Below are 27,359 nucleotides of genomic sequence, written 5' to 3'. Positions count from 1 at the left end.
TCAACTTCAATTTTCCAGTGACCACTTGACATGAACCCTCTTATAGTAACAGAATTACAGGCATACCTGGGAGATATTTTAGGTTCAGTTCCAGACCACCACAATAAAGCAAATATCACAATAAGGCAAGTCACATGAATTTTTTGGTTCCTTACTGCATATAAAAATTATGCTTATACCATACTGTAGTCTATTAAGTTTATAGTAGCATTATGTCTAAAAAAACTATATATATACCTGAAAGATATTTTACTGCTAAAAAATGCTAATCATCATCTGAGCCTTCAGTGGGTCCTAACTTTTTCACTGATGGAGGGTCAGTCACATAGATGGTTACTGACTGATCAGGGTGGTGGTTGAAGGTTGGGGTGGCTGTGGCAACTTAAAGTTAAGACAACAACATCTGCAGTATCAGCTGACTCCGCCTTTTACGAATGAGTTCTCTGTAGCAGGCAATGCTGTTTGACAGCATTTTAGCCACCACAGAATTTTTTTCAAAACTGGAGTCAATCCTCTCAAACCTTGTCACTGCTCTATCAACTAAGTTTATGTAATATTCTGAATCCTTTGTTGTCACATCAACAGCCTTCACAATATCTTTACCAGGAATAGCTTTCATCTCAAGAAACAACACTCTTTGTTCATCCGTAAGAAGCAATTCCTTATCCATTCAAGTTTTAATAGCAGACTGCAACAGTGAAATTCTATCTCCAGGCTCTGCTTCTAATTCTCTTGCCATTTCCACCACATCTGCAGTTACTTCCTCCACTGAAGTCTTGAACCCTTCCAAGTCATCCATGAGGGCTGGAATCCACTTCTTTCAAATTCCTCTTAATGTTGATATTCTGACCTCTTCCTTTGAATCAAAAATGTTGTTAATGGTATTTAGAATGGTGAATCCTTTCTAGAAGGTTTTCAATCAACTTTTCCCCATATTTGTCAGAGGAGTCACCAAGTATGGCTACTAAAGCCTTATAAGATGTATTTCTTAAATAATGAGACTTGAAAGTCTAAATTTTTCCTTGATCCATGGACTGCAGATGGATATGATGTTAGCAGGCAAGAAAATAACACTAATCTCATGGTACATCTCTATCAGAGCTTGTGGGTGGCCCGATGCACTGTCAATAAGCAGGAATATTTTCAAAGGAATCTTTTTTTCTGAGCAGTAGTTCTCAAGAGTGGCCTTAAAAATATTCAGTAAAGCATGTGGTCAGTAAACTGTGCTGTCATCTAGGTTTTGGTATTCCATTTATAAAACACAGGCAGAGCAGATTCAGCATAATCGTTAAAGACTCTAGGATTTCCAGAATGGTCAATGAGCACTGGCTTCAACTTAAAGCCACCAGTTGAATTAGCCTGTAACAAGAGTCAGGCTACCTTTTGAAGCTAAGTCAGCAGAAGTCGTCTCTTCTCTAGCTGTGGAAGTCCTAGGGGGCACCTTCCAATAGAAGGCTGTGTCATTTACACCAAAGAATCTGTTGTTTAGTATAGCCACCTTCATGAAGCACCTTAGCCAGAGCTTCTGGATCACCTGCTGCAGCTTCTGTATCAGCTCCTGCTGCTTCACTTTGCACTTTTATGTTATAGAAACAGCTTTTTCCTTAAGCCTCTGGCACCAACCTCTACTAGCTTCACACTTTTCATCTACAGCCTCCTTACCCCTCTCAGCTTTCACAGAACTGAAGAGAGTTAGGCCTTGCTCTGGATTAGGCTCTGGCTGAAGGGAATCATATGACTGGTTTGATCTTCAATCCAGACCACTCAAACCTTCTCCATAGCAGCAATAAGGCTGTTTCACTTTCTTATTATTCATGCATTCACCAAAGTGGTACTCTTAATTTCTTTCAAGAACATTTTCTTTGCATTCACAACTTGGCTAACTGTTTGGCTCCAAGAGGCCTAGCTTTAGGCCCATGCCAGTTTCCCACATGACTTCCTTAGTCTCTAAGCTGAATCATTTCTAGCTTTTGATTTAAAGTGAGAAACTTGACTCTTCCTTTCACCTGAATACTTAAGATGCCACTGCAGGGTCATTAACTGGCCTAACTTCAATATTGTGTCTCACAGGGTGGCTCAAGGAGAGGGAGGGAGACAGGGGAATGGCTGATCACTGGAGCACTCAGAACACACACAACATGAACACACACACATCAATTAGGTTCATTGTCTTATATGGGTGGGGTCTGTGGCACCCCAAAACAATTATAATGGTAATATCAAAGATCATTTGGGTACTATTAACAAATGAAGAATAATGAGAAAGTTTGAAATACTGAGCGAATTACCAAAATATGATGCCAAGACACAAGGTGAGCAAGTGCTAGTGGAAAAACAAGGTCAACAGACTTGCTCAATACAGGGTTGCCACAAACCTTTGATTTGTAAAAAATGCAGTGTCTGTAAGTGAAACAGAGCAAGGTATGCCTGAACATTTAATCCAACATACAACTGGAGCAAGACAGAATTCTGACTTCAGATGGGTGGTGGGTAACTGTTAATATAAAGGACACACAAGAAAGATCGAAAAAAGTTAAAATGAAAAAATGAGATACAGCAAGTGATAATGAAGTAAATTGTTACCTGGTATCCAGTAAACTTTACTCCTGGGTTATTTTCTATTTCCCACAATCCTTCATTAAATCCTTTCCGTTTGTTTGATTTTCCAAACTTGTCCTTGTATTCCTTGTAAGGGAAGAGGTCTTTGGGACCTAGAAAAGCACTGCAGAGACACATCAGAAAGAGATTTGACATCTGACCTTCAAATGTAAGGCATTTTTAATATCAACTCAGGTGTCAGAGCATATCTTAGTATATAAATTATAAGTATTTATAAACTCTCTGAGTTAGGCACATATCACAAGATGTTTTGCACACATAATTCAAGGTAGAAAAAAATGGACAGCTAGGTATACAGGCCAGCAACGCTGACTGTGTTGCTTTGATTTTAAATTACTAATTTCTTTTTTGTTTTGAAACTGATTTTAGTTAAACAAGTAGTTTTAAGGATGTCTACTTTGACCACTTAAATCATCTTACACTAAGACTTATATATGCTAATCTTTCATAGGTAAGGGGTGTAAAAACAGAAACACTAGAGTAAAAAATGATTCTAACTCTATATGCCACATTAGTATATTTATTATTTCTATAAATTAAAAAATCATTAGTGTTTAATGAGGCATTAGACAAGAAAAAAATTAGAAGTGGCAAAGTAGATAGAATCATCCAATTTAAACCTAATCCTAAATTAGTCATAATTATGAAAAGAAAATGAGAATAATCCTGAGGCTGGCCTAGAGATCCGAGCATTTAAACTAAAGTCTTCAGCATTACTGTCTATGACATTAATCTGGCATATGACATAGTGAGGCCCACAGCCTGGCTGAGATGCATTTCAAACTGAGACTCATTTATTCACATTTTACTGAACATCTCTAAAGTGTCAGCTGTTCCGGAGGTGCTGGGTGCTCTTCAGGGAACAAAAAGATGAACATCTCTGCCCTCATAGAGCATACTTCTAGTAGCAAGGGTAGGAGTCTAGACAATAGAAAAGATAGATAAAATATAGTACCATGTGCTAAAAATAAATAAGTCTATTGATGAAACAGAGAAGGGGGATAGTAAGGACTGGTGTGGATTTTAACAGTTTTAGAAATACAGATCAAGAGGGAAGGCCTCACTGAAAAGGGAACATCCAAGAACTGAAGAGGGTGAAGAAGGGACCAATGTGGTTATTTGGGGAAGAGGAGAGCAAGTTGAAGAAAGAGCAAGTATAAAAAGCCCTGAGACAGAAGAATGTCTAGTGTGTCTGGAGTGAAATGAGTGAAGACAGAGTTGTGAGACGAGGTCAGAAAGGTACCAGTATGGGAGCATGATCGTGATGGGGCTTTGAGGCCACTACAAAGGCTTTGAGTCAGATGGGAAGCCATTAACGGCTCTGAGTGTGACAATTTGTGTTTTAAAAGGGTCACTCTGGCTGTGCTGAAAACACACTGAAGGTCTGGGTACTAGGGCAGAAGTGGAGAGACTAATTAGAGGGTACTGAAGTCACAATGGTGACTAGGACCAGGGTGTTGGTGAGGATTCAGGATCCAGGTGGCTGGATTCTGAATTCACTCTCCAGAAGGAGCCAAGGTGATCCATTGGTGAGTCGTATATGGTATGTGAGAGGGTGGAACTAAGGCTATCTCCAATAATATGGGCTTCCCAGGTGGCTCAGCGGTCAAGAATCCACCTGCCAATGCAGCTGATGCAGGAGATGGAGGGTGGATCTCTGGGTCAGGAAGATCTCCTGGTGAAGGAAATGGCAACCCACTCCAGTATTCTTGCCTGGGAAATCTCAGGGACAGAGGAGCATGGCGGGCTACAGTCCATGGGCTCAAAAAGAGTTGGACATGACTGAGCATGCACACACACCTGCCAAGGATACAGACTGAGAAATTAGAAGAATGGACTTAGTATACTGAAACGCAAAATTTTTGAGAGAACAAGATTTGAAGGTGACACGTTCAGTTCTGGATGTTAAATCTGAAAACCTAGTTAGATATCCCAGTGAAGACGTCAAGTAGGCAACTGGGCAGGTGATCTGGAATTTAGGGAAAACATCTGTGTGTATTTGGAACTTATCAGCAGAAGTTATATTGAAAGCTTTGAGACAATAGATTAACAGTTTACTGTTAATTTTATAAATTCCATTTTCTGACTGGATCTTAGTACTGGTCCCTTCCTTACACTGCCCAGCTGATCAAGAATTCAAGTTGATAAAATTACCCAAACATGCTTTCTGACCCCAATCACCACATCTGCTTTGGTTGTTCAACTTTAACTGTTCAGCATGATTATATTTCACTGCATCCAGAGATAGTTTATTAGGTTACTGGACATTTTAATCAAACTGAGCATGAGAAGGACATGTGACTTTGGGTCTGGTGATTTCACTTGTAGAGCAATTTGACATAAATTATTAGACTACAGCTTTTGACCTTTCTCCAGTCGTCCTTGACTCTAGGTACAGGAATTAACTGTGGGCTAAGCTGCCTGAGGTTCATGTCAGCTATTGATGCTAACCAGAGCTTGTCTGTACTTTATGCCACAGGAGCCAGGGTTAATGATTCAACTGGCCATGTGAGCTATTGCCAGAAAGAGGGACATTGATTGAGTGAGCTATTCTAAAACAAATTCTTATTTTTGATAGATGATCTCGGGTTTTTCTGGTTTACAGATAATTCCACAAATCAAATCTCCTTTCAACTGGTTAACTTTGCTATATGTTTTATGAATTTTAATGGGTAGACCAGAAAATAAAATTGTTCAAAGTAATATGCTCTAAGAATGTTATTTTTTTTTTCCTGGCAAAGGCTGCCTTAAGAATTGTCCAGACTAAAACTACAGGGGTAGAGTTATATGTGGCAGAAGAAATTTGGGCTCCAATCTCCTGTCTGTCTGAGCAACAGATTCAGAGCCATGTTCTGAGAATTCTGGCTTTGCCTGGGGGGTGCTCCTGCTGATAGTTTTCTTGTTAAATCCCTCGCTTTTCACATACTTTCCCCCCACTGCATTTATTTCACTGAATCAATTTTAATTCATTCAACGGCTATTTTTGAAAACACCTGCCATAAGCCAGGCACTGTGCACAGCACTGTGTATACAGGGCTTAGCAACATTCACATAATCTTTGCCTTCATAGAGAGACTGAATATTAGGCACTTGCCAGGGCATATAATCTCAGGTTCAAGGACACCCAATACCTAGTAAATGATCAGCTGAAACAATCTTGTAACAATTTTTCTGAAGTTCACTGTCCTCTAGATGTTTTAAAATCTACTCCTGGATGATCAAACCAGCAGAAAATTCACAAATGGACCATAACACACTGCTCCTTGGTACAAATGCTTTTACTGAATTGAGACTTGGAATTATGCCACTGACTTATATTAAGGATGCTACAAGAAAGAGCTCCATAAAATCCTTCATACTGTTCCCTGGAATGATTCTGTTACATTTATTAGCAATATACCAGGTGGCAAGCTCTTAAAGGGCAACTTTTATTTCAAGTGCCTCAAAGAATACCCAGAAAATGTTTACTAAGTGAATGAAAGTCATCACATAATATGAGTAAATGGGTGACTTTGGTATATATAGTGGGAATGTAACAATCTTATTTATTAAATTCTGCCTTGTTCTAGATATACAATCAGATCACTTAAAATTAAGTCCTAAAGGAAAAGCAAAATAATGTATAGACACAAGACAGAGTTAGGAATGAGGGAAATACAAAAACAGGTATCACAAAGCCCTGAGCACTTATTACTTTGGTAAAACATTTATTTCTTAAGCCTCTAGCAACCTCTTCAAGGAGAAAAATGTGTTAAGTTGCATTGTCCACAAGTGTCTATTAGATAAAAACAAAACAAAGAAAAGAAAACTAACCTCTTAAAAGAAACATAAATGTTTCTCAGATGAAGACAAGCAGGAACTATGACTTAAAGGGCCCTCTCTTGGCTAACTCTCTTTCCGTAGGAGAGTAAGGAAGATGTAAGGGTGCTAGAGACAGCACCGTCAGGAGAAGTGCATGCCTGGCTCTGCCAACATTCACATAAACACAGGAACAGCCCTCACTTTGAAGACTTACAAGATTTCATCGTAGTTTTAGCTTTTGCTCCCATTTGCAACTCCTATTCCATTTGTGTCCTTGTTGTAAAACAACCATATGTGTTCTCAGTGTGTCAAGGTTGCCTACTGTTCCCTAGTACCCATGACTATCTTCTTCCTTTTAATGGATTACTCCTCCCAATTTGTTTCCCAACAGCGCTGCCTGGCTAGAGACCATGTTTCCAGCTTCCTTACAGCTTGATATGGCCTTATGACTGACCAAGTTCTTGCCACTGGAATAAACAAAAGTATAAGAGACATATTCAATTTCCCTGTCATTTCCTTACCTCTTCTCTCTCCACCTTCCCTCTATCTGGAAGATGCATGGGCGCTGCTGAGCCAGTTTTTGCTTTTTTGTTCACTTTTCAAAATAAGCAGACAAGACCAATACCCCCGTGGAAGGGCAGAAACACAATAGAAGAAACCTGGGTCCCTGGAACAGAGCTGACTACCCACCTTGATGTATCTGCCTCTCTCTGGTTGTTTTTTAAAAAAATAGTGAACGCCTATATTATTTGAGACACTGTATTTTCAGTTTCCTTTATTCAACAATTTAACCTGTACTAAGTGACCAACAGAATTATAAAAACTTATAAAGGTGGTACGTTTCCTTCAGAGACTGACAAATTGTGAAGAGGCCCGAGAGACTGTGAAATATGAATGGAAGACATAACTCTAGCAGGGAAATATACAAGAGCTACAAAAGAAATGACAAGAAAATCACCCTAGTACTGAAAAGTATCCTAAAAGAAACTTCTGGGCCATGCCCAACATTTAAGCAGAAACAAATGACGTTCAAAAGCAAAATGAATGAAAAATCTTGACATTAAGAAAAGATATATTACCTTTGTAATTTTACATAAGTGGTTATGATGATTTTAAGAGTATATAAAATAATATAAGTGATTGTTAACAACATATGTCATCTAGCAGAATCAAATCAGAACTGTTTAAAATGTATGTTGTTTTGTTGACTTACGTTTCGTGGGTGCCAAAAAAGAAGATAGGGTACTTATTGGCTGGAGGCTTCACAGCTCCCTCTGGGAGTTCATCGATCTGTTAAAGATAAAATCAGGTTAAATAGCATAAACATGAACAAACATTGTCATGATAATTTATTGCTATTTTCAAAATAAAATTACTCTAATAAAAATCCCAGTCATTTTTCTTTTCCCTGAACCTTATAAAATGATTCTAGAGGTCATACTGACACATCATATGGAGAGTAACTCTGTGAACTGATAGTAACCATTATGACAACACATAATCAGGAGCCGAAACCACTCACATCCTTCAGCTCAACAGAATTACACTTGGGAATCTGTCCTTGTGAAGTACTTCAAGAGAATAACAAAGAAACAAGAAAGATGCACTTTGGGGGGATAGCAGCAAATTTTTACACATACACACATACACTCCCTAGAAATATAAGCATTACAATATAGGAGAATTATGGAAAATTAACAAAATATTATATAGTGGCTAAAAGGTATCTCTTGCCTGGACTACTACAAGTAGTAGTAGTAGTCTTGTAGTCTACTACAAGACTCTCCCCACAAGCTGAAGTTGGAACCATGTTTTCAAAAGCATATTCAATTGCGTCAAATCCTTTAACAGCTTCTCAGAGCTGTGCACCTGAAACTTCTGGGATTTTTTAAAAGTAAAGATCATTAGCCTTCCCCAGATCCATCAATTCTTATATACAGCTGAGTTTGAGAACTTCCAAACTCTTCAGAATGCTACATATAGACCCATTATTTCCTAGAATGTTTCAAGAAATGGTCCTTGACTTCCAAATCTCCATCTGCAGCCCCCACCCTTCTTTTGAACTCCAGGCTTGAAACTGTAAATACCTTCAAACCATTTTCATTAATAGGTCCTGCAAGCAGCTTAAAATTAAGACAAGGTTACGAATAGAAGAAGAGACATACTTGTAGTTTATCGAGCAAGGAAAAGGGTATCCAGTGTCTTGAAGAAATCTAAGGCCTTCTTAACTAACATATGCCAACAGCCTGAAGATTACTAAATATCACACATTCATCTCTGAACTGAATGAACCATGTGTCACAGAACAGATATCCTGGCGTACTGAGAGAAGATGGACTTTGAGTCTAGAAATGTATAATTAAGTCTGGCTTCTGACTGATACAGAAAACATCACTTAATATTAGACTTTCACATCTGCAAAATGAGATGGTTGTACTAGATAACCCCTAGGTTTCCTTCAAGTCCTGAAATCCCATGCCTTGTCTAGAACTGAACTAATTTTCTCTGAATTTGTTTTGTTTCCTGTCTTATGGATTGGCACACTCAGTTACCAGGAAAGAAACCTTAATCTTTTTATTATTTCCTCAAGCACTATGTTCAGTTTTTCACCAGCTTCTCCAATTTGGCTCCTGAAATGTCTCCAAATTGAATACCATTCCCATTACTAAATTTAGTTCCCTAAAAAAGTTCTCATGATCTTTTGACAAGGCCATAGCAGCTTTTCAAATTATCTCCTTGTCTCTTAGGCTTGCCCCTGTTACCTACTATACAGTGTTGGCTACTAAATTGTGTCTGACTCTTTGTGACCCCATGGACTATAGCCTGCCAGGCTCGTCTGTCTATAGAGTTCTCCAGGGAAGAATACTGGAGTAGGTTGCCATTCCCTTCTCCAAGGGATTTTCCTGACCTAGGGATCAAATCTGGCTCTCCTGCATTACTGGAGGATTCTTTACCATCTGAGCCACTAAGGAAGCCCACTTACTATACAACTTCTGTGTAAACCTTGTATATGTTACATTCAATATACTACCCTGTAAGGACAATTTAAAATGATAATTTCATTCTGAATAAAACTCAATATATTTTCAGTTATATATATACATATATATATACACACACACACACACACACATATTATTGTGGTAAAAAAGACCTAACATAAAATTTTCCATATTACCCATTTTTAAACTTATAGTTCAGTAACGTTAAGAATATTCACACTGCTATGGTACAGATCTCCAGAAAGTGAATATATTTTAAATGAACAAAAAATAGAAATTAATATGGAAATGCATATGTTTATGTATGTGGGGGGCACTGAATTGCTAGCTGACAAAACACTATCACATCAGGTTTTTTTTCCACCCCTGTGAGAAAACTGAAAGTGAATCTTTTAAAAAAATCTTTTAAAACTTTTCTTTCACATAAGATATAACTTGTGACTGAACTCTTCCTCTGCTGTGATGTTATATAACTAACATCTACTGTAGAAGCTACAAACTGATGGCTCTTAGGCCCATGTCCAGCCTGAAGAAATGCTTTGTTTGGCTCATAGTGTTTTAAAAATACTGAATTAGTTGTCAACACTTTAATACTGGAAGATTCATTATTAAAATCCAGACTAATAGCTTCTGTGGAAAAAATACTGAAGATAGGGCTGGGCAACACTAAGCCTGATTCCCACAAGGCAACTATCAGCTGAAGATGATCGACAGCTGCCTGCAGACATGGTCTGCGCTCTCAAGTGTAACCTGTCTACCTTTCTCCAGGTGAGCCTTTAGATGCCTGCTTCCCTTACGTACATGACGTGCTTGGCCTCTTTGAATATCTGAGTTCATGCCTCCTGTGATACACACTGTCAAGACAGCGACTTTATCATCACTCTGGTTCCCTCAAAAAGGTGTTTAAAGTTGATGCATTCACTGTATTTAATTGAGAGTCTTTGTTCTGAAAATTACACTTTTGGAATTATACTGAGCTGTTCAAGTAGATATACTTTCTTGATCCAATTAAAGAGTGCACCTCCGAGGCACTGGTTTTTGTGTTTGTTTTGGCTTCTAAAGTGAGTACTCAGTGGCAACAGAACTTTATCTTCAGTTGTTGTTGTTCAGTCACTAAGTTGTATCTGACTTTGCAACCCCACAGACATAGCACACCAGGCTTCCTTGTCCTTCACCGTCTCCTGGAGTTTACTCAAACTCATGTCCGTTGAATCAGTGATGCCATTCACCCGTCTCATCCTCTGTCGCCCCCTTCTCCTCCTGCCCTCAATCTTACCCAGCATCAGGGTTTTTCTCAATGAGCTGGCTGTTCACATTAGGTGGCCAGAGTACTGGAGCTTTTGTCTTTCTACTGTTTCTGCTTTCCTGAATTTTATTTTCACTTTTATTTCTGGTTCTTGGCTATGTTCAGTTCTGATTCTGGTTTGCACACAGCCAGTGTTATTCCCCATAATAGGAGGATGGGGATCTAGTTTCTTTTCGGTACGACAGGGCAAATAATCTGGTACAACAGTCTTCTGGTTTCTAGAAGAATAAGTCCTGCTTTTACTGGAAAGAAGAAAAGCCCTTTGAGATCCAGATCAGTTAGTGTATGAATTTAGTGTGTCCTTTAACCTACAGCTGAAGCTGTAGACCTGAAGCTGAGGCCTCTGTGTGTGTCTATACTCGAAAGAGTCTTTACCCTTCCTTGCAGGAGTTTGAAATATTTTCCTTTTTCTAGGAAGGGTATTAACAAATTAGATATAAATTTCTTAAAATGAAAGAGTTTTGTTTTTATTGAGTTATAGATACTAGTAAGATTACAAAAATCTAATATAAAGGAACATAACAATCCCTAAGAAATTAAAACAGTGAACGTAGAGTACTTGTTATTGTTCTTTGTTCGTCTGCTCTGCTCACTGCAGAGACACTTCGGGGAGGTCAGGCAGAAACTGAGACTGTCCCGTGGGCCCATGGAGGTGGGGCCTGGAGGGAGGGGCCTCATGTTTCCTAGGAAACTTGTTCTCTGAGACTCATCTGAGTCTCACCCCTGGGCCCTCACCATCAATACCACCTAAGGACTCAGGAGAAAATGCGACTTCTCAGTCCACAACCCAGGCCAACTGACTCAGACACCTTGCAGGTTAGGCCCAAGAATCAGTGTTTTAAGAACCTCCAGCTACGCACACTAGGGCGCATGCATTCTTTCAGACTATGTTTTTCTCTGGAATATTTGCCCAAGAGTGGGATTGCAGGGTCACATGGCAGCTCTATGCTTAGACCTTTAAGGAACCTTCATACTGTTCTCCAGAGTGGCTACACCAAATCATATTTCCACCAAGTGTAGAAGGGCTCCCTAGCTGTTTCTGATGTTAATAATAAGACATTCCACCTTCCTGTTGGGGGTCCTCCTGGTGAGCCACCTTTGTTTCCTATGATTAACCAAGTTTGCTTAAATCTGCAGCATTTTTGCACTGAGACTGCAAAATTGCATCAGTGCACATTTATTTGCCTAATACTTTTAAAAAATGTATAAAATGTATGTACAACTCTCAATCTTTTAAAGGAGTGCTACACTGTGATGGCCTCTTAAGGGAAAAAACCCTTCTCACAAGAATATTTTTATACATGAATCCAAATTTAAGTAATCAAAGTGAATCTTTGAACAAATCAGACTGGTTTACAATTCTGGTTTAAAAACAACTATTTGTCTTTATCTGGATTTAATCATTGCAGAGTGTAACATAAGTAAATAAAAACTAATAAAATTGGGGTTTCTCATGAAGATACTGATTTACACCTGAACTTAAAAGAGTCTACTGATAAGCTAGTATTACTTCCATATAATGTTTAGGATACAGGAAAATGTAAACTTAAATTACAATTCTGACAAACTTTCCTGTATCAACAGTAATTATATTCTGTGGGATGTTAAGATCAAACACAGTTTCCAATAGTAAACTTTAAGGCCTTGGACTAATAATTAAATTAATTAAAGGATATCTTGCATCTCCGAATAATTCCTAAGACAGAACGCTGAAATGACTGGTCAGCAAGTATGTGTGCTGCATGCTCAGGTGCTCAGTCACTTCCAACTCTTTGTGACCCCATGGGCTGTGGCACACCAGGCTTCTCTGTCCATGGGATTCTCCAATCAAGAATACTGGAGTGAAAAAAAAAAAATACTGGAGTGGGTTGCCATGCCCTCCTCCAGGGGATCTTCCCAACCCAGGGATCAAACCCATACCTCTTATGTCCCCTGAATTGGCAGGCAGGTTCTAGTGCCACGTGGGAAGCCTTCAGCAAGTGTAGTTTTAACAAATATATGACTTTTAACTTTTAGATGTACTGGAAAGGATATCTGTATTATGTGTATCCATGAGCTTTTCTGGTTTGTTAAAACACTTGTATGTGACAAATTTCTCAACTTCTCTGTGAAATAGGAGTTACTTTGGTTAAATTATAATTTAATATGGAGATTGAGACTATACTAAGAGCATAGTGACAAGAAGAACAACCATGTATGCAAAGGTAATGAATGGCATATGCTCTTGTTTATTAATGGGAAAAGGTTAGTCCTATACTTGAAGTTAAGTATCTAGGTTGTACCATAGTGAGAAACAGGACAAATCTGGATACTGAAAGCTGCAGATTTGTACAAAGGGAAATTTATTTGCCCTGGACAACAGTAACTGCAAATAACAGTCTAAAATATGCAATGAAAAGTTAAAATTTTGCCAAAGCTGGCTCAGTTTTGATGGATTTACTTGTAATATTAAAAACTGAAAGCTTATAAATCCATTAATGTCAAATACTTATTAATACAAAACCAGAATTTGGCTTTCTCTGTTAAAATAACAAACTGGTCTTAGAATACTCTATCCGTTTGTAACAAAATATGGCAAAAGGTTATTCTCTATCTCCTGAATACTCTGCATAGACAGTCATATCTCACTAGAGTAACTTCCTGAACTTTGTGCTCTTTCCTACCCTTAAATTTTGCTAAAAACAAAACAAAAAAACAACAGAAGTTCCTTGCTAAAGAGTTAAAGTTTAAAAAAAGGGGGGGGGGTCATCATCTTCAATGCTAATTTATTTAAAACATTATGTTGTTACTTTGACTAAGTCATTATTCATTACCCTCAGATATCTAAGCTCCAATCTTAATCAAGCTATGAAGTCTGATAATTCTGTGATGTTACTGAGTTCATAGTACTCACTGGGAAACAATTTGGTTCAGACTGTGGTATAAGACTGCAAGCTCAATATTATGTGCTGCCTCAGCATTCTGTAACATTGGGATGGTTCTGAATGGCCTACCCACAACTTCTCTTCCTCATTCTGCTCTGTGGACAAGGTACTCTGGTCAAAAAATTCTCCTCATCAGAGGGACCATGCACAGTCTCTTTCTATCCCTAAGTAGCAGGTTTTGGTTCCCTTCTAGTCTCCAAATTATTCAAACAAGACAATCACACCCTCCTGTGGGAACCCCACTCTCTTGCTACTACAAAACCTGCCTCCCATTGTCCCAGCTGTTCACTGCTTCTGAGGGCAACCTCTAGGTTGCCCTGTATGGCATGCAGTGTCTTCCTCCTCTGGGAGTGAGTTTACAGAATTAATAAATAGTTGGCTATCTTACCTGTCCAGTGTTTTGTGTGAGCCATTACCAAAAACATGTGGGGGACTGTCTCTCATCAATAGTTTGAATAGGAAGTGATCAAAATACAAACAGGCACCAACATCAGGGGAATCTCATCAGAATGCTGGAGGAAGAGGTTCCACACAGTGGTACCTTAGCGGTTTCAGCTACTATAGGAGTCCAGATGGTAGTTGGGGGTGTGGTTGAATGGAGGATGAGAAGTCTTGAGGTCCAGAGGGCTAGGCAAAGATACCAAGGTCCCTCCCTTGGCAGTGTCTCTTCTCTCAGAAAAGCTCATGGTCCATTCATGCACTTACTTTGTTCAAATGTCTACTCACACAGCACTGCATCAGAAGATTTTCCCCTTACAACCCAACTTAAAATAGTACCTCTTACCCTGTCATTCTCTATTCTTTTATTCTGCTTTATTTTTATTATAAGAATTCCCCTGACATTGAGTATCTGTTGTGTCTTCACATTAGAATATAATCTCTGTGAGAAGGAATCTTGGTTTTGTTCACCACAACAGCTCTACTGCCTAAAGCAGCACCTGATGCTGGGTGGGAGCATAATAAATATTCCTTGAGGACCAAGGTTTCCTTACTCACTCAGGATCTGAGGAAGCCCTAACTACACTTGCACAGAGAGAGAATCAGTAACCCTGGCTGTGAAGGAGAAGAGACCTGTACATCACAGAACACTTTCAATAACATTACTAAGAAAAACTATTATAAGGTCATAGTATAAAGGAATCTCTATGCTTAAGAAAAGAAAACAAGGACAAACAACTTGTCTCTTTGAATATGTCAGTAAGAAGAACTGTGGGGGCCAGCTGACTAAGAATGTGGAGAAATAAAAAGACCATTTTACCTATGAAAGTTTATGAAGTAAGGTTAAATTACAGAGGGGAAAAAAGCTTGTGATCTTATCATAAAATGGTTTCAGGTAAAAAGAAGTCTACGAATAAGTCAACAAATTCACTGTAGGGGAAGAAAGCACAGTATGGAAAAAGGAAATGTGTACAAGAGGACAGGAAAAGAATTTTAAAAATTTGAGTATATTTGAATTAACAAACAGGTAATTGATCATCTTAATATCTGAAAATAATACTTTCTTAGAAGGACCCCAAGCATGATAAGGAAATAACTTGCGATATAACAGTTCAAAAAATCTGCTGAAAATCAGTCCCTAATTATCTTTAAGAATATAAAACCATTACTTGTTAGTTGACAGAGTGATCTCACACTAAAAGACAATTTGCTTTTCACTCCATAAAACTTTGAAAAACCTTGCCATTTTCACCTTTAAAAAATTTCAAGTAATTTTGAGAGGTCACAATATACTTAGAACGCAGCGCTTTTACTGTAGGCTTTATGTAGGGGGCAGGCCAGATGACTTACTGAGGTGCCGTGTTGGTATGTGACACTGCTGATTCTGAAGGAGCATGCTGCTGCTACTGCTAAGTCGCTTCCATCGTGTCCGACTCTGTGCGACCTCATAGACAGCCTCCTACCAGGCTTCTCCATCCCTGGCATTCTCCAGGCAAGAACACTGGAGTGGGTTGCCATGTCCTTCTCCAATGCATGAAAGTGAAAAGTGAAAGTGGAGTCGCTCAGTCGTCCGACTCTTAGCAACCCCATGGACTGCAGCCTACCAGGCTCCTCCATCCATGGGATTTTCCAGGCAAGAGTACTGGAGTGGAGTGCCACTGCCTTCTCCAGAAGGAGCATACATGGGGCATTAATACATCTCACAGTGCACCTGCAGAGAGCCAGCTGGACAACTGGAAGAACTCAGGCTGAACAATAAAGAGCGAGGGGTGTGGCTTATGATCTTCATATAAGATCTTTATTTGTAGTGCCAGATCCTTTTTTAAAAAAATTATAGCAATCATATTTTTAAATGAAATGTCTGGCCCATTCCCCCAACTTACCCTCAGTTTGTTTTTTTTTTTTTACCCTCAGTTTTTTATGCAACTGTCCACATAGGTTCAATTTTAAAGAGGTATAAAATACACTTTTAGGGTTTACTTTCACTTTTATTGGAATAATATTAACATATAGTGAAACATATTGATCCTAAATATAAATCTAGTGAGATTCTGATACATGCGTATGCCCATATAAGCAGCCCCTAATCAAGTATGCAACATTTAAGTGGTCTCAGAACGTTTTCTCAGCTTCTCTTCTGGTTACTTTCTGTCTACCAAGACAACTATTTTCATGATTTCTGTCATCATAGACCAATGTTGCCTGTTTCTGAACTTAGAAGTTTTAAAAAAACAATAGCAAGAAGTCTTTGGTCATTGGCTTCTTTTCTCAATGTCTTTTTGAGATGAATTCATATTATATTAGTAATATCATTCCTACATCATTCTTTTATATTGCCAAGTAGTATTCTACAGCATCTGTTCTCCAATGTAATGATGGACATTTGTACTGTTTCCAGTTCTGACTACTGTGAATGAAACTGCTATAATTATTCTTGTGACTTTTTTGGGAGGGTAATATATGCTTCTCATTTTTTTGGATCCTAGGAGAAGGATAGAGTGCCTGATGAACTATGGAATGAGGTTCGTGACACTGTACAGGAGACAGGGATCAAGACCATCCCCATGGAAAAGAAACGCAAAAAAGCAAAATGGCTGTCTGCGTAGGCCTTACAAATAGCTGTGAAAAGAAGAGAAGCAAAACGCAAAGGAGAAAAGGAAAGATATAAGCATCTGAATGCAGAGTTGCAAATAGCAAGAGATAAGAAAGCCTTCTTCAGCGATCAATGCAAAGAAACAGAGGAAAACAACAGAATGGGAAAGACTAGAGATGTCTTCAAGAAAATTAGAGATACCAAGGGAACATTTCATGCAAAGATGGGCTCGATAAAGGACAGAAATGGTATGGACCTAACAGAAGCAGAAGATATTAAGAAGAGGTGGCAAGAATACATGGAAGAACTGTACAAAAAAGATCTTCATGACCCAGATAATTACGATGGTGTGATCACTAATCTAGAGCCAGACATCTTGGAATGTGAAGTCAAGTGGGCCTTAGAAAGCATCACTACGAACAAAGCTAGTAGAGGTGATGGAATTCCAGTTGAGCTGTTTCAAATCCTGAAAGATGATGCTGTGGAAGTGCTGCACTCAATTTGTAAGCACATTTGGAAAACTCAGCAGTGGCCACAGGACTGGAAAAGGTCAGTTTTCATTCCAATCCCAAAGAAAGGCAATGCCAAAGAATGCTCAAACTACCGCACAATTGTACTCATCTCACATGCTAGTAAAGTAATGCTCAAAATTCTCCAAGCCAGGCTTCAGCAATACGTGAACCGTGACCTCCCTGATGTTCAAGCTGGTTTTAGAAAAGGCAGAGGAACCAGAGATCAAATTGCCAACATCTGCTGGATCATGGAAAAAGCAAGAGAGTTCCAGAAAAACATCTATTTCTGCTTTATTGACTATGCCAAAGCCTTTGACTGTGTGGATCACAAGAAACTGTGGAAAATTCTGAAAGAGATGGGAATACCAGACCACTTAACCTGCCTCTTGAGAAATCTGTATGCAGGTCAGGAAGCAACAGTTAGAACTGGACATGGAACAACAGACTGGTTCCATATAGGAAAAGGAGTACGTCAAGGCTGTATATTATCACCCTGCTTATTTAACTTATATGCAGAGTACATCATGAGAAACGTTGGACTGGAAGAAACACAATCTGGAATCAAGATTTCTGGGAGAAATATCAATAACCTCAGATATGCAGAAGACACCACCCTTATGGCAGAAATTGAAGAGGAGCTAAAAGCCTCTTGATGAAAGTGAAAGAGGAGAACGAAAAAGCTGGCTTAAAGCTCAACATTCAGAAAACAAAGATCATGGCATCGGGTCCCATCACTTCATGGGAAATAGATGGGGAAACAGTAGAAACAGTGTCAGACTTTATTTTGGGGGGCTCCAAAATCACTGCAGATGGTGACTGCAGCCATGAAATTAGAAGACACTTACTCCTTGGAAGAAAAGTTATGACCAACCTAGATAGTGTATTCAAAAGCAGAGACATTACTTTGCCGACTAAGGTCTGTCTAGTCAAGGCTATGGTTTTCCAGTGGTCATGTATGGATGTGAGAGTTGGACTGTGAAGAAGGCTGAGCACCGAAGAATTTATGCTTTTGAACTGTGGTGTTGGAGAAGACTCTTGAGAGTCCCTTGGAATGCAAGGAGATCCAACCAGTCCATTCTGAAGATCAACCCTGGGATTTCTTTGGAAGGAATGATGCTGAAGCTGAAGCTCCAGTACTTTGGCCAACTCATGCGAAGAGTTGACTCATTGGAAAAGACTGTGATGCTGGGAGGGATTTGGGGGCAGGAGGAGAAGGGGACAACCGAGGATGAGATGGCTGGATGGCATCACGGACTCAATGGACGTGAGTCTGAGTGAACTCTGGCAGATTGTGAAGGACAGGGAGGCCTGGGGTGCTGCAATTCATGGGGTCGCAAAGAGTCGGGCACAACTGAGCAACTGAATTGAACTCAACTGAGGAGAAGGATTACTGGGCAATAATAGAGGTGTATGTTTAACGACCTAAGAAACTTCCACACTCTTTCCCAAAGTGGTTATATTATTTTATAACCCCTTGAACAATACATGAGTTCCATCTCGTCTGCACCCTGACCTACATTTAGTGTGGCCAGTCTTTTTAATTTTAGCCATTCTGATAGATATGAAGTTTTATCTATCTTTTAACACATCAAATGGTCACAGTGCTTTACACATTTAACCAAGGGAAATGAAAGTGAAATGAAAGAGAAAGAGAAATGCAAGTTAACACAAAGAGTTGTATAAGGATCTATATGGCAGCTTCACTCAGAATGGTAAAAATCTGGAATAGCACAGATATCCATCAACATGAGAATGGTTTAACAAACTGTAGTATATTCTTACAAGCTAATATTATTCTGTAATAAAAAGTACTAATAACACAACAACATGGATGAATCTCAAAAACATGGTAAATGACAGAAATGTACATAAAAGAATAATACTGGAATATAGCATAAATAGAATATTACATGATTCCATTTACATGAATTTTCAGAAAAGAAAAAGCTAGTTTATGATAAAAAAAAAAAAACAACCCTGAACAGTGGTTACCTCTGGGGATAGATGGGAGTGGTGTGACTTAAAGAAACAGGCATAAGAGAATTTTCTGGGAGGATGGTGTATTTCATATCTTGATAGGGGTTTGGGTTTTAACAGGTATATAAATTTGTCATAATGCATCAAATGGAACACTTAAGATTTATGCATTTCACTGTAAGTGACTTTTTACCTCAAAAATGTAAATAAACATTAAATCCTAGTTAATTACATGCATGCTAAAGTGTTTAGGAATAAAACATAACAATGTACACAAATTAATTTAAAATATATAAAAGTAAGATAAATGGGTGATGGATGGATAGAAATGTTTTAAAATAAAATAAAATGTTAAATGTAGATTCCAGGTGGTGGGGGTATGAAGCCCACTTTTTCTATCAACTTTCTTTATATTTCAAAAATTTTGTAATAATATTTTGGTAAAAAGAGGAGGAGAGAGGAGAGAGGATAACGAAGGTATAACAAGTTGGTTAAAACCTTGTTTTCAAAGTATGATCAACTAATATTGTTTGGACAATAAATCAATGTGAGACAGGAAACTGCTGTGCTTTCTTATATGCCAAGGGTTTTAAAACTGTGTATGTACTTTAGCTAAAAACAATTGAATTTAAAGAAGTTTTAATCAAATAATGCCATTTGCAGCTACATGGATGGACCTAGAGATTATCATACTAAGTGAAACAAGTCAGGCAGAGAAAGATATCACATGGTATCTCTTATATGTGGAATCTATAAAACAAAGATAATTTGAACTTTTTAAAAAAATTTACAAAACAGAAACAGACTACAGACATTGAAAACAAATTTATGGTTACCAAAGGGAGAAAGGTAGGGAAGAGATAAATTAGAATTAGGGATTAACAGATACACACTACTATATAGAAAATGGATAAATAACAAGGATCTCTGGTATAGCACAGGGACTGACAGTATCCTGTAACCACCTATAATGGAAAAGAATTTGGGAAAGTATATATATCCGAATCACTTTGCTGTATACCTGAAATTAACACAATATCAACTATATTCCAATTAAAATATTTTTTAAAAGTTTAAAAAACCCACCAAATTGTCAATTAGACATTGCACTTCCACCAATAATGTGTCTCTAAATCCCTGCATCTTTACTAATAATGGAGATCCATTTATCTTATCTAGTGTGCTGTGTGAAAAATGGGGTTTTAATTTGCACTTCCTTAATTACAGGTGATGCTCAGTACCCCTTCATATGCTGAAATTCATTTGTATTGTATTTCTAGAAACTGCTTATCCATACCCACTTTTCTACTGGGTTGCTGTCTACTTTTGTTACTGATCATTAAAAGCTCATTTTGTCTATCTATGTCAGTCCTCTTCCTACCATTTGTTACATGTATTTTACCCATTTATCATGTCTTGATTTCATCTGCAACATTTTTTTGCTAGCAGAAATTCTTAATTTTTATATACTAAAAACTATTAATCATTTCCTTTGTAACTTACAGGTTTGTATTGTGCTTAAAAGGTCTTTGGTATTCCAAGATTACCCCCAAATTCTCCCATATTTCTTTTGTGACTTCACCCATTGCAAAAGGATTCCATGAATTATTTTTGTAAGCTAGAAATGTGCCTAACAATGAGTGTAGGGAAGTGAACACCACCCCACATAAACAATTACTAGAACTATAAACTGCTACAAACATTTAAGAAGCTGATATGATCGCATATGTTATAAAATGAAAACATACATACCACATGGCCTAACAATTTCACTTTTAGGAACCAATCTATCCTATGGAAATAAGAACATGAGTGAGTATACAAAGATAAACAAACCAACACGTTCACGGAGGTTCTCCTGCCAAAGAAGAAACAACTAGCAGGCCATCAATCAGTGTAGGAGTGGTTAAGTCAGTTACGGTGCAATCAGGCTCTGGCACATCCATAGCCAAGATCATATGTGTTGACTTGGAAAGCTAGCAGTATATCAAGCACAAGAGCAAGGAGCATCATGCAGAATAAAAATGGTCACTATAAAACCATGCATGCATGTGAATGTGTACACAAGTGGAGTAAAACACGAGGAAGGGTGCATACCAAACTGTCAGTACTAGCTACCTCAAAGGAATAGGCATGGTAGTGCTATAAAACTATACTTCTTCTATAATTAGAACTAAACAAAAATATTATTTTTTAAGAGTAATTCAATAAAAATATTGATGCTCAGAGCATGCACGATCAAGCCTGATTTAAAAAAAAAATAACTGCAGAATGGAATTTATATTAGGTAAAGAGCAAAAGGACAATTAAACTTCCAGACTCTCCTAAGGATGACTTTTTCTCTGAACAGTCAGCCTCTCTGGACCAATGAGAATCTTGTGTGTGTGTTCAGTCGTGTCAGACTGTTTGTGACCCCATGAACTGTAGGCCACCAGGTTCCTCCGTCCATAGGATTTCCCAGGCAAGAATACTGGGGTGGGTTGCCATTTCCTTCTCCAGAGGATCTTCCTGACCCAGGGATTCAACCCGAGTCTCTTGTCTCCTGCATTGGCAGGTGGGTTCTTTACCACCAGCCCTGCCTGGGAAGCCCCAATGAGAACTTTCTCTGATTAGACACAGAGGCACCTTTTCCCACTGCAAGGGGGGTCTGGAATGAGTCTCCAGTTTTAAACCTGGTCTGAATTTCAAAGGATACTATAACTGCAGAATTTCAGCCTTTCCTTTCCCATTCCCCTTGAAGAGAGTCTTAGCTGGTCTTCCTCTAGCTAAGTTCCCTTAATTATAAGCAAAATTTCATACAAAACATTTTAATGGGGAGAGAATTCCCTGTTTTACTCATATCTTCCAAACCCTGTCTTCTCCATCAAAAAAATAAAAGAAAATAATTTTAAACTAAATACAGATAGCTATGAATCCAATTCACAGTATCTGTACCAATTTGGGCACATCTTTTATTTTTGGTGTCAATTCACTGAGGTTTATGTTGTCAACAAAATGATACATAATATCTGCTTTTCGCCCTTAAATTCTATTTTATATGATACAAATCACTGCCACTTCTTGTTTTATTCAATTATGGTATCTTCTCAATTTGGAGCTAATTTTTGTCTTCTACTATTTCGTGTTAAGATTGGTCTCTTATAAACATTGCATTACTTTATTGATACAAATGGAGACCATTTCTGTTTGTAATATAATGTCTGGCTTTTTATGCTTCTGTTTTTTCTCTTCAACTTTACTTTTATTACATGAATTATAACTCAAATACCTCATTTTTAATTTAAAAAGTACTTCCTATATTTCAAGAACACTATTAAAATAGTATTTGCTGCTAAGTCACTTCAGTCGTGTCCAACTCTGTGCAACCCCATAGACAGTAGCCCACCAGGCTCCTCTGTCCCTGGGATTCTCCAGGCAAGAACACTGGAGTGGGTTGCCATTTCCTTCTCCAATGCATGAAAATGAAAAGTAAAAGTGAAGTCGCTCAATTGTGTCCGACTCTTAGTGACCTCATGGAGCGCAGCCTACCAGGCTCCTCCGTCCATGGGATTTTCCAGGCAAGAGTACTGGAGTGGGGTGCCATTGCCTTCTCCAAAATAATATTTAACCAATAATATTAAGATGATATTTATCTATTTTAATTTGAAAAAAAGGTATTTAGTGTTCTCTTGTCTCTTCTTCCCTTTCCCAATCTTTATTAATCTTTCCTCCATCTTTTCTCTATTTGTTTTACTGTCTGGTCTACTAAATTAGTTGCTAATCACTTTTCTTGTTATAGTGACTATAACTGTCTAAGGCAGACACCTTCAGTGAAGGAGTAGGAAGAAGGCAAATCACATATCAAACAGGAGATACACTACCCGAGTGTCAGTTTCAGTTGAAGATGCAAGACATAGATAATACATGCAAAATGAGGTGAATAAGAACCTTGTAAACTTTAGCTTCAGCACAGTAAGAAAACAAAACAAAGAAAGGCTGGAGAAGTCAAAAGAAGAGGTGGAGATTAGGAGAGGATTTTTGGAAAAAGCTCTTTTACCCCAAGTGCCTTGACCTAGGGAAAGAAGTTTCAACAAGACCCTTGGAGATCTTAAGATAAATCTTCTAGAGCTTGGGTGTCACAGGAGACTGGTGTTTGACTCAAGTTTGAGAAAGCCTGAGGAAGACTACAGAACTTCCTGGTGAGCCCCTCTGATGGCAGAACGAAATGGTTGATGACTGCACTGAGACTGGTGTGCACTCCAAGAGTTCCTTGTGGTAAGAATGCAGGTCTTCCATGGACCATTAGGTAGAGACAGTATGAGAGATGTCTTAAATTCTATCCAAGAGGGCCATCTGAGGTGAGGGGACCACAGCAGGAAGAAGGTTTGTACCATGACAAACCCAGGGTGGAGGGACTGGATTAAGTGACTATTCACAGGAAATATTAATACATTTGCCTGTATCAAGAGAAGTGAAGATGAGATAATCCCAGGATTACTGGTGGTAGGCTGCTTCTAAATCAGTTCCTAGTAATCCCCATTTCCTGGTATTCATGGCCCTGTATAATCCCCTTTTTGAGTGTGGGCTAGATCTAGCCACTTAGTTCCAATGAATGGAATATGGCACAAGAGATGGGATGTCATTTCCAAGACCATGTTACAAAAGTCAATCACTTCCAGCTTGCTGACTCTTCCTCTCTTGGTTGCTTGTTCTGAGGAAGCTGGCTGCTGTATCTTGAGTTGCTCTCTGGAGAAGCCCATGTGGCAAGGAATCCAGGGATGGCTCTGGCCAACAGCTCATGAAGAAATAAGGCCAATAACTCGCAAGGAACTGAAGCCTGCCAACAACTACTGGAACAAGCTTGGAAGCAAATCCACTCCCTAGATAAGCCTAATGACTGTGATAGATACAGAGGCAGAGGGTCCAGGTAAGTCACACCTAGATTCCTGATCCACAGAAACTTTAATGTTCACTGTTTTAAACCAGTAAGTTTTTGAGTAATTTGTTATGTAGCCAAAGGTAAAACAGAATACCTCTGAAGAAAGCACAAAAGAATTCATGAGCTAAAAGAATCAGCTCTAAAATGTTGCCCAGGCCAGAAAGCACCAACACCAGCTCATAATAATAAGAACTGTCCTATCACCTTCTATCCCATTTCAATCCTAGAGGGCTGAAGAATGTTGGATAAGCAGTCAATATACTAGGTAAGGTCAACAAAATTAGTTGACCCCTCCTCTTACTAGAGTACACCAACCTTTAGGAGGCACAAGCTTCTTTGGAAGGAAGAAAATTTGGCTTTAAATAAAGTTTGAAGTTTCAAATAATTATACAGAATTGACCACATTAATTCTTGTATTTAGCCTGCTTCTGTACTAGGACTGCTTTGAAGACTTCTCATTAGCAGAGAGTGATCATCCAAAGGGACAGGAGCAATGTGAGCATCACAGAATGGGTTTGGACACAGAGTAGAGGCAAAATAGTTTCAAAAAAGCGAAATGAGGAACAAAAGAAAAGTAGCTGAATCATAGGGAGAAACAACAAAAGTGGGGGCAAGTCAAGATGAGTAATAAATCTAGAAAAATGGTACAGATGATCTCAACTGCATAGCAAAAAGAGACACAGACGTAGAGAACAAACATGGACCAAGCAGGAAAGGGGGGAAGTGAGATGAATCAGGAGAGTGGAGCTGACATACATACACTACTATGTATATAACGGGTAACTAATGAGAACCTACTCATAGCTCAGGGAACTCTACTGGTGCTCTGACGTGACCTAAACGGGAAGGAAATTAAAAAAGCAGAGATATATGTAAATATATAGCGGATTCATTTTGCTGTACAGCAGAAACTGACACAGCAGTGTCAAGCAATTATACTCCAATAAAAATAAAACAATACATTTTAAAAAGAGGAAAAATAGATGAGAACTAAATAATGCATGAAGACGAGACAAAAGAAAACCAGCCAGGCCAGAATCCAACATTTTGTAAATGACAGTTTCCAAACCCACAGGTCTCCACAGTGCTCTGAGAAGTTTGCATTACTAATGAGAGTCATGATACCTGCTTCAATTTCATTTTAAAAATCAACAGATATAATAATTTAAATACTTTCTGTCTACAACTGAACAGTATGAGAGTCCCTCCATATCCACTGAGCGAGTATGTGTAGCAACAGTAGACAAGAGTGTTCACGATTCAAACATTCAGTTAGGTTTACCCCTCAACTGAACACAGCTAGCTGCTTCTGGATTTGATCACTGACCTGTTCTAATTTTGAGTATCATATTATTTAGTTTATTCACCAAAAATGGTTGGTTAAGACAGCAAAATAAATATGGATACTGAAGCAGAATTTAGTGAAGAGCACAAAATGATAATAATCTTACGTTTATTTCAAAATTATCTTCATGCTATCTGAAAACTGAATTTATCTGATCAATATCAAGGTTCTCCATCTGAATCAGCATCAAAGAGGGAAAAACAATGATGGCAAGTACATTCTAGTTTAGCATTTTATTTTTTAAAAATAATTACATTTTAGATGACCATTTTTGTGACTATCTTTTCATGTCTTTTATATACATGCACATATATTTTGGGCTCCCCTGGTGGCTCAGATGGTAAAGAATCTGCGTGCAATGCAGGGGAGACCCAGGATTGATCCCTGGGTCAGGAAGATCCCCTGGAGAAGGGAATGGCTACCCACTCCAGTACTCTTGCCTGGAAAATCCCATGGACAGAGGAGCCTGGCGGGCTACCATCCATGTGTTCGCAAATAGTTGGACATGACTGAGTGATTAACGCTTTCACTTTTCACATATATTTTACATAAATGGGATATGTCACAAAAGCTGTTTTATCAGGGAGATCCTTTTTTTCTTTTAAATAGAGATGTGTGTGTGTGTTAGTTTACTGAGTGGTAAATAAGGAGTTTACCTCTACAACCACCTCAGATCTACTTATCCCCAGGTCATAATTACAGCTGGAACCTCCATATCCATGGTTCCTCATCTGCTGATTCAGTCAACCAAGGAATGACAATTATTTGAGAAAAAAAAAAACCCAGAAAATTCCAAAAAGTAAAACCTGAATTTGCCAAATGCTGGTAATTATACAACATTTACATTGTATTAGGTATTACTAGTAAGCTAGAGACGATTTAAAATGTATGGGAGGGTGTGTGTGGGTTTTATATAAAGGACTTGGGTGTCCACAGATTTTGGTATCTTTGGGGGTACTGGAACCAATCCCCCTGAGAGTCTTGAGGCATGATTACTCATAGCAAAGTATGCATTTCTCCATGTTCATATACAAATATTTTATACACAGGCAGAAGTTTTTTTTTTTGGGGGGGGCTGCTATGTTTCACATACACATGCTCACCAAATGAATATTTTATCAAATTCTCTGCATTATTAAAAGTCCTTAAAGTCAACTGGCAGATTTAACTCATTTATTTTTAATGACTGCATAATAATCCAGTGATTGGATAACCTATAATTTATCCAACTTTTCCTTCAGGAATGGGTATTTACCTTATTCTTAGCATTTTTGCCCTTAAAAAAAGCTAGAGTAAACATACGTAAGATTTTTATGCACTGGTGCTTCTATTTCCACGAGACAGATTTCCAAAAAAGAGACTGCTGGATCATACAGTAAAGGTATTTTTCATTTTAATAGATATTGCCAGACTGCTTTCAAAGAGGGCTATAATAATTCACATTTCCACCAACGTATAAAAACGACCTCCCTTCCAATCTTTTACAGCATTAGGTACTATTGCTCTTTTAAATTTGCATTTCCCTGATTAATGGTAAGGTTAAGCATCTTTTCATAGGTTTATTGGCTATTAGGATTTGCCCTTCAGTGATTTGCCTATTCATATCATTTTTGCATTTCTCTATAGGTTTCTGTCTTTTTACTATTCATCTGTAATATATTAACCTGATATTTATAATTTCTACTGCAAATATATTTCTCCATTATAGAACACATTTATTGAAATGTTTTCTTCTCTTCTCAGGACATTACACTCTCCTGGTATTTTTTTCCTCTCTCACCATCCACTTCTTTTCACAGCTCCTCTTCTCTACCTACACTTACTCCCTTGGTGATTTCATCCAATTCCATGAATGCCACTGATACACTGATGGACTAATTTCTAACCCCAAACTTCAGACCTCCCTTTTGAGTGTCAGACTCAC

The 27,359-nt window shown here is 38.3% G+C and overlaps 1 protein-coding gene across 4 annotated transcripts in view; it reads right to left on the bottom strand.

The window, feature by feature from the left end:
* HDGFL3 (HDGF like 3) overlaps positions 1-27,359 on the bottom strand; it is a 79,493-nt gene that overhangs the window by 20,601 nt on the left and 31,533 nt on the right. For 2 of the 4 annotated variants that reach the window (XM_027957110.3, XM_060408768.1), the window contains exons 2-3: positions 7,634-7,710; positions 2,584-2,722 (exon numbers count right to left, since the gene is read on the bottom strand). In XM_027957110.3, coding sequence (XP_027812911.1) covers positions 2,584-2,722; positions 7,634-7,710 — 216 coding nt within the window. Of the gene's footprint in view, positions 1-2,583; positions 2,723-7,633; positions 7,711-15,440; positions 16,285-20,924; positions 20,965-27,359 lie in introns of those variants that run through there. The other 2 variants (XM_060408769.1, XM_060408767.1) reach the window with 2 other exon arrangements.

Source organism: Ovis aries, unplaced genomic scaffold (assembly GCF_016772045.2).
Source record: "Ovis aries strain OAR_USU_Benz2616 breed Rambouillet unplaced genomic scaffold, ARS-UI_Ramb_v3.0 scaffold_85, whole genome shotgun sequence".
In the NCBI taxonomy this organism is placed as follows: domain Eukaryota; kingdom Metazoa; phylum Chordata; class Mammalia; order Artiodactyla; family Bovidae; genus Ovis; species Ovis aries.
This window is presented reverse-complemented; position numbering and strand designations above follow the sequence as displayed.